An 11,964-nucleotide genomic window follows, 5' to 3' on the forward strand; every position below is an offset into this window, starting at 1 on the left:
ATTGGTCTACTCTTTAATGCCACTTCCAGCTCTATATGCCATTTCTTGGTGGTCAATAATTAGTTATTATTAATGGAGGAAGCTTGGAGTGCCTGGAGAGAACCAAGATCTTTTGCAGGATGGCTGACAATCTTGGTTAATTGCAATTTTTTTTAATTCAACACCTCATTGTTGACAGGCTAGTGAAACTAAGACCACTCAGTCATAAAGGCCCTTATTTTCATTTTAGGAAAAACAAAACATTTCTATTGTAACTGATTCAATAGAATATTTTATAGAATTTTCTATAATTAAATGTTTGTGTCCTGTTATTAGATCTTATCATTTTGACATTATCATAAACAACAGGACATGAATGTTCATTAATATGATACAGTTATCTCCCCTTATGAAAGATTAAAAAAGTGAAAAATCTAAAAAGATAAATGTTTTATGATTTTTTGTGCCTTTGGGTGGATGTCTTATTGAACAATACCAATCCTCTCCTTTTGAACAGAAACAATGCGGAGATATAGAACTTGCAAAGTTCTGGCATATACAAAATGTACTGTAAGTCTGGTCAGATAAACTTTGAAAAGTTATACTTTTTTCTCAGAAGAATTGGTTACTTGTAAACAGATTTTAAATACCAACACCATTTATTCATATGGGGTGTAAGAAAAAAAAGATATAATGTAGAAAAATGGACAAAACATCATGTTAAAATTTAAACATGTTGAATGAAAAAAATGAAAAAATGAAGAAAAAATGTGATTATTTCGTAGTAACGTGTATTGATAAAATCTCCAAAAATAAAAGAGTACATGACTTATCAACAATAGAAGTATTGAAATTTATTATATTTCTTTAAATTCTTAGTACATTTAAACTGGTTCCCACCCTTGCATAAGCCTTCCTGAAAAGCACATGACTATCATGTGCGATTTCCTGTCAAATCTAGTTTGCTTATTACACTTGAAGTTTCTAGTTAAATCCTTATATACAGATTTTACTACTTTATTCCATTTATTTATCCATGTTATTTATCGTTCATTTAAAGCATTTTTTAGCATAAAATTATAGGCCATTTGCTATCGGTATAAATGGAAAGTTTTTATGACCTTGACTGGATATACATCCCTGGCACAGTCGGCCATTGCTATTGGTACAAATGGAAGTTTTTAATGACCTTGACTGGATATACATCCCTCGCATGGTCGGTCATTGCTATTGGTCATTGAACTGCACACATAAAATTAGAAAAAATAATCTCATATCAATACACAAGCATTTAGGAAGATAACAAAAATATGTGTAAACAGGACACCATGACCCATTTGCACAATCACATGTGCATGTTCAGTGAATGACTTGATCTGGGTCAAAATCCTAATTTGATATAAAAAAAAAAGGTTATATCATATAAAACATGTGCACCAAGTTTCAAGTTAATATGACCACAACTTCATAGTAAACTTCCTTAACAAAAAGTTTTAACTTGATAAAGGATGCAAGAATGGGGTGTAACACGCATTAAGTTTATTGTGACCATCTTTAGTCTCAGATAAACATCCAGTGCAAAAATTTCATGCATATTCTGGTAGCAAATGAAAAGTGAGTGAACACAGCTAGCTTAATGGTCAGTTATTTCGTCTTTCAACTTTTATTATTTCTGAGGTTTAGGATTGTTCAGGAGTCCATAATAATCAAGTATGAATGGGTGTCAATTTACTTTTTTGTACAGTAAAAATGTAAAAAAAGCTCTAAAATTACATGTGGTTATCTCATTATCTTGGTACCATATTATATGCCTAAATGAATCAGCCTCAAGTTCATTTGTTTGAATATTCTAAATTATCTCCCCTGTCTTGGGCAGGTTTGGAGGATTCTTACCTCTGCCTTTAACAACACACCTGACTGGCCTTTCTCACTTATTAGGTCTATTATCCTATATCTAGAGGCCATAACACAGGATCCACTAATGTAAAAGTGACCTTCATCATTTGTAAATTGACCTTTCCCTGGAAAAGAATCATTTATTTACATTATTTACATTTGAAACATCTTAGAAGATAAAAGATATGGCTAATAAAATATATATTAATATTTCCTTACACAATTTATAAACATTTTTAGTTCAGCACTATAAGAAGTAAAAGATATTTCCCTATATATAGTCAGTGTTGGCACCCTCAAACATATTTTATCCTACCACATTCTTACTGTGCCTGTCCAAAGTCGGGAGCCTGAAGTTCAGCGTTTGCTGTAGGGTCATGCCTATCATATTTGTTTTGGTGATAAAAATATAAATTTGGCTTAGCAGTTTTAGAGAAAACTTGAAAATATATCAGCAATTAAATGCTCTTCCTGCAATTCTGAATAATTAGAGTGCTACAAGGATAAATTTGAAAGGAAAATGTATAATTTAATATAATTCGTTCCATTTTCTTTTTTCATTAATATAAATGTTCATTTATAAAAACACATTTTTACTGTAAAATACTAGATTGACTAACTGTACACTGGAAGACTGAGGCAGTCATTTTTTAAATGGCTGTATAACTTCTTTAAACCGCCAGTCAGGTAAGATGACAGATGTATTCTGGGTGGTTTTACTGACCTTATCTGCCCATTAGACCTATAAAAGAGAAGAAAACTAAATAAATGACTACAAATTCATACCTTGTCTCTAAATAAACTCATCATAGATATCAGGACTAAATTTTGTATCTACGCCAGACGCACGTTTCGTCTACAAAAGACAAATCAGTGACGCTCGATTCCAAAAAAGTTAAAAAGGTCAAATAAAGTACGAAGTTGAAGAGCATTGAGGACCAAAATTCCTAAAAGTTTTGCCAAATCCAGCTAAGGTAATCTATGCCAAAGGTAGAAAAACCTTAGTATTTCAAAAATTCTAAATTTTGTAAACAATGAATTTATAAATATAACCATATAAATGATAATTCATGTCCGCACAAAAAGTGCTTACTACTGGGCTGGTGATACCCTCGGGGAAATAAATCTCCACCAGCAGTGGCATCAACCCAGTGGTTGTAAATAAACTCATCATAGATATCAGGACTAAATTTTGTATATATGCCAGACGCGCGTTTCGTCTAATGCATTGATTTTTTCTTGTGGCTTCAAACATTTTAACCCCTGCCACATTCTGTATGTTCATGTCCAATGTCAAGAGCACGTACGTTGATTGCTGTTAGTTGCTGTATATCATATTTTTTTTGGTTAAATGTTTTGTACTCAAGTCGTGCCATTAGTCTCTGTTTGAATTGTTTTACATCTGTCATTTTTGGGCTTTCATAGCTTGCTATGTGTTTTGAGTTTTACTTATTTATGAAGGCTGTACAGTATCATTGTGGTAAATGTCTACATCTTGTGGTCTTTATTGAAGAGTTCTCATTGGCAATCATACCACATCCTATTATTTTAACATCCACATGTATGTAACATACACAAGTATTCTTTTTTTGTTTTTGTTCAATTTTCTGTATTTTTCACATGCATATCAGTTACATTTCCATCTTAATTTGGTGGGTATTCTATATATTTACCTTTTGCGAACATTAAAATGTTCAAAATTGAGAATCAGATCAGACAATAGCGGATACATTTTGTACTTTGTTTAAAAGTGACCTGGTGACCTTATTTAGTTATAAAATAAGACCTAAGGCTAAGGGAAACTTTTCTACAGCCAGAAATAAAGCATTCATGTTCTGCAGTGGTCAGAACACTGTAATTCTGCAACATTTCACCTAACAAATAACACAGAAAATTCCAGTGATGATGTGCAAAGGAATTAAAGTTCTATTAAGGGACGATATCAAAAGATCAATGTAGGATAAAAAACTTAAATCAAATAGTTTGGGGTGGGGGGTTAAAATTCTCCAAGCTTTGTATATCTAAAATTGATTTTTACATATATCTCTATTGGTAGATCAATTTTTCCCAAATTAAGTTAAGAGGGGGGGGAGTGTGGGGGTCAGTGAAAAAACTATGTGAATTAAGTTTTTTATCCTACATTATACTTTTGATGTCATCCCTAAAAGGTACCACATTGTAAAATAATTGGCAATTAGAAGTTAGTTAAAAAGGTTACACTTGTTTGCTTATAATACATTTCTCAAATAATGAATCCAGGTTCAGTTCACTCTGATTTGATTTTTTTATTATTGCTGTCTAGTTGCATAATGTTTATTATTTGAACAGAGTATGTTAAAAGTTTGTTGAAAAATTTGTTGAATATTTGTATTTCAGCAACCTGATAATCATTTTTCTTTAATTTGGATAGTACTGGAATACAACAATTTACCTTATTTTAATTATTCTAGTCCATCAATTTATATAGTATAATAATAAATAAACTTATAAATCCTTTTATGTTTTTCAATTCATACACCATCAGTTTTTTTTTCATTCCAAGCCAACTAGTTTATAAAAACAAAATGTTGTTTCTTGTATTAATCTATCAAAGACAATTATTACAACAATCAGTATATAAGAATTATCATTATAAACAATTGCACGCTCCAAAACATGCCTTTATTTGCTTCTATTTAAAATATTGCCATGAATTTCAAGAATTTATACCATCTATTCTTCATATTTGAATAAGTTTGAAAACTTTGATACAATCCATATTAACATTTTTAATAAAATTTGGGAAAACAAACCCTGGGAGAACATACATGTACTATATTGTCATACTATATTGTCAAATGAACCCAGTCTCAGGGTGAAGGGACCCAGGGCAAACATGTAAATTAAGAGGGCAAACAGACAGTGGAACAGACACAATACCCTCAAAATTAAACACTTTGATATGGGGACAAAGTCCCCAATAACAGTAGAAAAATCAATAAAAAAAAAAAAAAATCGGGAAAATTTTCCCGAATTTTTTATTGTACTAATAAACTCAAAATCGCTCAATTTTTTTGATGTCATGTTTAGAATTCCCGCATCTGCAAAGAAATCTACAATGTACTTCCTTTTACCGGTCTCGTTTGTATGAAACTTTGAGTAAAATATATATTAGGAATATATATAGGAAGGAATGCAATACCAAATTCATTTTTAATAATTCCTTGATATAAAAAAACGTTACCCGATGATAGCGTTTCTTTGTTTATATTGCATATGACGTCATAACTTAAATAACGTACAACTAAAATCCCTAACAACAGAACCAAAATTGGAAACGTTACGGTTTTTCCATTCTTTTTTCAAACAAATATTTAAGTTACAAAAAAATAATTCATACAGACTTCGTCCTCATTTACAGGTAATGCCTGCCTCATATTAGTCAGGTCATTGAAAACAAATTAAATTGTAGACATTTAACTTTTTCTTTCAGTCTTTTGTACCTGGAAATGAGCGAAAATGATGTTATCAACAAGTATACAGTGAAACTGAAAGAGGGATTAAAAAAACATGCACTTGTTTTCTATCGATGACAAGATCTAATTTCCCTATATCGTAATATATTATAGTAGGGATAGTAGATCTTGTCATGGATAGAAAACAAGTGCCTGTGATTCAAAAGCAAATTTGAGAAATGGTCGAATACATTTTTTTGCCTTGTGTGTCTAATCTATGTGAATGCAGTGTTTGTGAAGTAAATCTTTTGAATATGATCTCACCAAATATTTGAGCTAAAAGCCATACAATAACATTAAAAAGTTAAACAGGGGAATATAAATAATTTGTAGTTTGTTTATCGCGCCTTCTCGTGTAGAGTTGTCTCCCTTTGATTGATTTCCGTCAACACGCATGAATAAAAGACGGATTTGACAGTCATTTAAAGCCCCGCCTACCTTTAAATTATTTTATGGTATAATCTATATAAAGTGCCCATATCTTTTTATTTAACAGCTGTTCAAACTCATTTTGTTCAATGTTACAATGTTTTTATCACTGTAAAGCTATTTTTTCTTCCGAATATATGACGAAGAAACATTTCAACCGTTTATAGGCGTGGCTTTAAAATGTGATGATTAACAAGTCTAAACAAGTTTTTAATATTGGCTGTAAAATGATTGGTTGTTTCCTTATTATGACTGTGACGCAATGTATCAAAACAGTGGCACGCGTATTTTACTATAATCTTTAGTGTAGTAGATTTATTTTGCGGGAAAAGTGATACACACAAGACGGTAAGTGTTGAGTACCTTTTTTACGATTATATAAATTCATGTTGTGGATTTTGTTTAACTTTTTTCTAAGTATGTTTTATTTCTTACAAAATAAGTTGTCAATAAAAAAAATAATGTAAATTTATTTTGGAAGTCAATATTTTTATCCATAGTGATTTTTGCTATAAATAAGTGTTACGAAATCGAAGTCACTTTATAATTAATAATTTATTTTGATGTATTTTGTTTTCTAGTATTACTATGTATACTTTTTCAAAACTTTTATTGTTTTATTGTTGTAGATTACAAAAGCAATATATAGAAAAACACCTTTGTGAACAATGGATTAGTCACATGTCACCTATGAAAAATAAAATGGAATCGAGCAAATCGGATGGACTGAAAATTCCCAAGGATAATTCTTCTGCCTTTCATTTATATGATAAGAAACGTGACAGTGGATATTTGACAAATTCACCAGCGACGCCAGCTACACCAAATAACAATCTTCAATTTAATTTCGACGAGGATATAGTTAGTGAAGAAAATTCTATAAGCCATAGTGCAAAGTTTAATAAATTCGAGGATAGCGGAGAACTTTCTGATGATTGTTTTTATGATGCCGAGGAAATGTCAGAAAATACGGATAAAGAAGTAGAATGTGCTATGTCGTTAGAAAACATTAGATCAGTGCCTATTCCAATATTAGTCCGTCCAAGTGCTCCTGCACCCCAGTTAGACAATGACGTTCCAGGAAATTTAGAATGCATTTCCGAAACTCTACATTTCACAGCATATAGTTTCAATAGAGGATCACCATTAAGGTCATCAAGTCATCATTATAAAAGACGTCATTTTAGACCTATTGGTCAGAGAACAATAAGTACCCAGACTCCTCATCAAAATAGCCAGATTCTTCAGCAGGCTGTAAATACATTGTCTGATAGATTCCATCCTTATGATGCACCGTTGGCAAGAGGTGAGTTATTCTTATTATTGTTGCATCATCCATTCTTTTAAACGTGACATATATACATTTAGCGATAATACATATGTAAACAATTATAATGAGATCAAGGATTTATAACTAATATACGTCCTTGATGGTGAGATGGAGTAATTAAATTGTACTTGAATAATTGTGTAGATTTACAATTTTGATGGTCATTTCTTCTGATATTTTTCGTATGTGCTCTAATAATGTCTGTCTGATTCGCGTGTGCTCTTATCTGCATGTTTGTTTATTTTCTGTAAATTGGCCATTTAATTTGCAATTAATGAGAAATATTATTTTTCTATATTCAATTTTTCTTTAATTCGAATTATTTCTGTTCATTCATTTCTACTTTTTTTTTATTAACTGCTATGAGAAAATACTTTGGGTTTTTTTTTTTTTTTTGTGGGGGCGGGGGGGGGGGTAATTGGGATGTCGTACTCAAATACACCTATTATATAAACAAGTATTGCCCCTTTAATAGACAGCGAAACTGTTCCCTTTCATAATTACATGCATGACTGAGAAATCGGAAACAGCACCACAAGTACATGCAAACAATTATAATTACTTACATAAATATATACAGGTGATGTTTTTATATATAGATATTACAAATTCTCATTGATGTCATTTTTTCCCTGTTGACATTGATCAAGGATGAAGGATCAAAGTTCAATATATAAGTAAATAAGTTTTGACACCATTTTTAAATTAATTAAGACGAAAACAAACTAAAAGAATTATATTTCAGTATGTCAAGTTTTCTATCTACATGTATTTATTATAAAATTTACGTTTAATTTGTAATATCATTATTTACTCTCCTGAACCTTGGCTTGTGGTTTAAAAGGTGCAGTTTCCATTTCCCTATTTTTGTTTTGATTTATGTGTGTGTGTCCCAATATTATGACCAAGGATTTGTATACTATACAAAAGGATTTGTAACACTTGTTATGATTGTCCATATACGAAAATCATATACGTGCTATCATGGATGCAAGTTCAAGTTATTTAAAAAAAATTTCATTATCATCCGTCAAATAAATAACAGACATCAAAAGTTTTATTTCATTTTCTTTTTCTTTTCTTTATAGGTACGGTACACAATAGACTCCGTCATAATTCAGATGACTATGTTCCCCACGAACCCCTCCCAGATTTGGTACCCATGGCCAGGGGAAGAGACCGTTCCATTTCACTGCCAGATGTGCCTGCATTGAGGGAAGCCCAAGAAACGGAGGTTGGCAAAGAGCTTCGACGCATCAGCGACGAGTTTCATTTCTCCTACCACACTCCGAGACAGGTACGCTCTTTTGTGATATTTAGAAAACAATTATCCTAAATGTAAGTAACTGTGTCGTGTTTTGAAACTCTTTTAGGTTCTTTGTTGTATATTTTACAACTGATGTGTTTCGTCTGATTTGACAGATTGAGGTCGGGTCGGTTACTACCTGACCCCGATGTCTCGGTTGTAGTAAAAGTTTTGGAAAAGTGCCAGTTGTGATTAAAATTAAAAAGTGCATGGTATGTTACGTGCACTTTGCTTGTTGACAGTATAATTATATTGTTACTAATAAATACATTGTCACTCGTCAAGGCTAGAAAAGGTTACAAAGTACATTATTGGCAACTATTGAACGGCTTATGATCTAAACCACAAATAAAGGTATATGTGATGCCCGATGTTGGTATTAGTGCATTTTCGATGAAATTAATTAAGTGGAAAGATACACTCAGTACATGTTGCCTTTGTAATCCTTTTTGAAATTAATAAGCACTTGTGATAAAGTAAACAAACACAGAAGATGTTTTTTTTATAGTTTTATAGTTGTACTTAAGTATTTATGAACATGTCTTTATATCGATGTATATGTTGCCAATTGGAGAAAAGCCAATTAAGAGTGGGTGTGCTCCCTGAATTTTTAATTTTGATTTTTTTTTTTTTTTTTTTTTTTTTGTAAATTATCGCTTGACCCTTTTTGTAGCAACTCTCATTTTCAGTTAAGTCTTATTTACATTACGTAATCTTCAAGAACTTTAATGATACGGAAGTGCTTTAAATAACCAAAAATTAACATATCGAGATAAATATTTGATATTTTGAAATTTAAATTCTCATTAAATAGCATATATACATAAAACATTACTGCATCCTATATGAATTGATGCAGACGTCAATTTACAAATGGGACATACGAGACACAGGCACTTGTCTCAGAAAAAAAATTTCCTATATACCTTAATTAAGGATATTAAGGTATATAGGAAAAAATTTTCTGAGACAAGTGCCTGTGATACGAGACGTTAATTTTGGCCTAAAATAGAATAGTTTCCAGTTTAGATCTATTAAGTTTAATTTGTAAAACGGTTTAATTTCTGAAGTGTGCGTTATCTTCTCCATTGTCAAACGAAGGTCATTTGCTATTCTTTTTTCACTTGCCTGATCACAGAAAATTTGTGTGTGTTTCTTTGTGTTACTTTTTATAGACACTGAAATTTATTTAAACTTGTTTTTAATAGATATATTATTCTTATATTTTCAGGCAAGAATCATGATACGACCACATCCGGGATCTTTCCCTGGAACTTGGAGATTCGGCGGCTTCTGGGACAGTTTACGACAATTATTCACGCCTAGTCCTACCAACCCATCAGAAAATTGATACAATGCCTTTTATTAACAGTGTTCGGATGTGTTCGGGTGTTTACATACATGACAATTTTGGATATTTTTTTTGACAATGTTCGGATACTTTTTGTGACAATTTTCCGATGTTTTACATGACTATATAATAGGATGTTTGCCGTCATCCGGAAGTTTGGTGCTATGCAAAAATCAGACCACAAGATTGATTGCTCAAGATGGGGGCCAAGCCCGCGATCTCATATATTCTTGGTGGTCACTTAAGTGCTTTTATTTGATTTTTTATTACTAACCATTTACGATTTAAAATCTATGCCTTTTTCATGTCTTTTACTAATTGATATGGTATGACATACCATATAAAAGAAGGCATAATTTTCAATCATGTTTAAAATATTATTGTTATTAATGTGTTTTTCTTGTTCTGAAAATAATGATTTATTTACATTTAATGTAAATCAGTTTTCAAATGATCTCAGATTTTATTTTAACAATTGTATATTTATATTTGAAAAGGGGTAATGATTTAATCAGCATTAATTTGGTGCATTAGAATAATTTCTTTTCTTTCTTTCTGTTCTTTCATTTTGTCTAAAATAATATTTTCATACACGTAGATATAGTTTTTCTTTGACTTTCTAAATATATATTATTTATTGAAAACAAATATATGATTTTGGATTTTATCTGACCATTTGATGGAGTGACATTCCAGCTCAGCGACCTCTGTTTCCATATCGTTTCTTTTTAGTTTTACTAAAAATAAATGTATGTAATTATGTATATTTTAAATATACTTTATTGTTTATTTGAATGTAAATAAATTTAGAAAAGAGATAATGATTATATTCTCTCAGCCCATTGAATCAATCTATATGTCTGTGACTAATTATCTAGATGAATGACTATGAAAAGATTGCGGTTGAAATGAGACAGTTATATAGTTACATCATAACATTAATTTACTTATATCAGCCAGGTGAATATATGAATTATTGTTGTTAATTTATTTTCCGGTGACCCATTGACTACAGATAATGTAAACAAATCTACAGACCTAAAATAAAACCAACACACTTGGCACTGGTCCAACAACTTAAAATAGTAACTTAGTCATTCGTGTATTGGTTTAAAAAAGGTAGAAACGTCGCACAGAGTGTATAACCATCGATTTCTAATTTACATAAGAAAATGATGTAGATTTCATCAACCTCCAGGGCAGACTCCAGAACAGAAGACATTTTTCGTGTACCTTTGGTTTAGTCCTTCACTTTGAAATATTATGCAATGCAGATGTGATTAAATGTAAAAACAAAGAAGAGAAATAGATATGTATCGGACACGAAATAGGACACGACAAAAGTATATTTTAGAAATATGACCCGGTGACCCGTTACTCATCTACATATATTGATATGATATTGAGATATGAAAGAAGCACAATGTTTTTGTTATGATATATCTTTTTTAAAATCAAAGTTTATTGATTTTCCTTGACCCGATATTTGGAGATTACGTTTAGTACATGACTTTGCAAAGCTTTGCAGACAGGTTAAGAAACTGGAGCATGATTACACATGCTTGTACACGAAAGAAGATCGAACTTGCACGTTTCTACGTGAATGTACAAGTAGATAATGAAGCTTGAAAAAAAAAAATAACGAGCAGGGACAGAGTTTAAAGACCATTCTGTCGAGTTTACGAACGCAAATTATTGGTTCCCTATATATGATCTCTATGGTTCAAACTTGACGAACACTGGAATATTGATTTTGGAAATCGTAGCGCCTCCCATTACTGAAATGAAAAAGAGAACCGAAACATTTTTTTTGTGTCACGATATTAAAATCATCATAGAGAATCTTTATAACATCTAGAATATGTCAATCATTGGTACTGATCTGGGAACAGTATATCTAATATATATGTTCCTGGTACTGATGGGATGTAGATTTGATATTTTGCGGGAGGGACTAATTTCCGTTCGAATAAACTCCCCAAAATATGAACAATAACTTATTTTTGCCACATGAATATTTTTTCCTTGCTACTAAACCCAACATTTTGTGGGTAAACATATTATTTTCAAGCGTCCTTTAAAAATTATATTTTTGCCAGTAAAGTAAATTTCAAAATATTTTCCCTCCTCAGAATATCAAATGGCCGGTCAGGCACTCAAGGGCTTCATGTATGTGGAA

At 31.3% G+C, this 11,964-nt stretch overlaps 2 protein-coding genes across 2 annotated transcripts in view; one reads left to right on the forward strand and one right to left on the reverse strand.

The window, feature by feature from the left end:
- The window catches only part of LOC143069168 (uncharacterized), a 48,998-nt gene extending 43,233 nt beyond the window's left edge, over nucleotides 1-5,765 (reverse strand). Inside the window, exons 1-3 of the mRNA XM_076243657.1 lie at nucleotides 5,634-5,765; nucleotides 2,496-2,617; nucleotides 1,873-2,000 (exon numbers count right to left, since the gene is read on the reverse strand). Coding sequence (XP_076099772.1) covers nucleotides 1,873-2,000; nucleotides 2,496-2,617; nucleotides 5,634-5,656 — 273 coding nt within the window. The 5' untranslated portion in view covers nucleotides 5,657-5,765. The remainder of the gene's footprint in view (nucleotides 1-1,872; nucleotides 2,001-2,495; nucleotides 2,618-5,633) is intronic.
- Nucleotides 5,766-5,918: 153 nt separating this feature from the next.
- On the forward strand, nucleotides 5,919-10,606 carry LOC143069170 (uncharacterized). The gene is made up of 4 exons (XM_076243660.1): nucleotides 5,919-6,146; nucleotides 6,428-7,104; nucleotides 8,217-8,425; nucleotides 9,666-10,606. Exons 2-4 carry the CDS (start codon nucleotides 6,480-6,482, stop codon nucleotides 9,783-9,785), a joined length of 954 nt encoding a protein of 317 aa, XP_076099775.1. The 5' UTR covers nucleotides 5,919-6,146; nucleotides 6,428-6,479; the 3' UTR covers nucleotides 9,786-10,606.
- The last annotated feature ends 1,358 nt before the right edge of the window (nucleotides 10,607-11,964 follow it).

This window comes from Mytilus galloprovincialis, chromosome 3, assembly GCF_965363235.1.
Source record: "Mytilus galloprovincialis chromosome 3, xbMytGall1.hap1.1, whole genome shotgun sequence".
Taxonomy (NCBI): domain Eukaryota; kingdom Metazoa; phylum Mollusca; class Bivalvia; order Mytilida; family Mytilidae; genus Mytilus; species Mytilus galloprovincialis.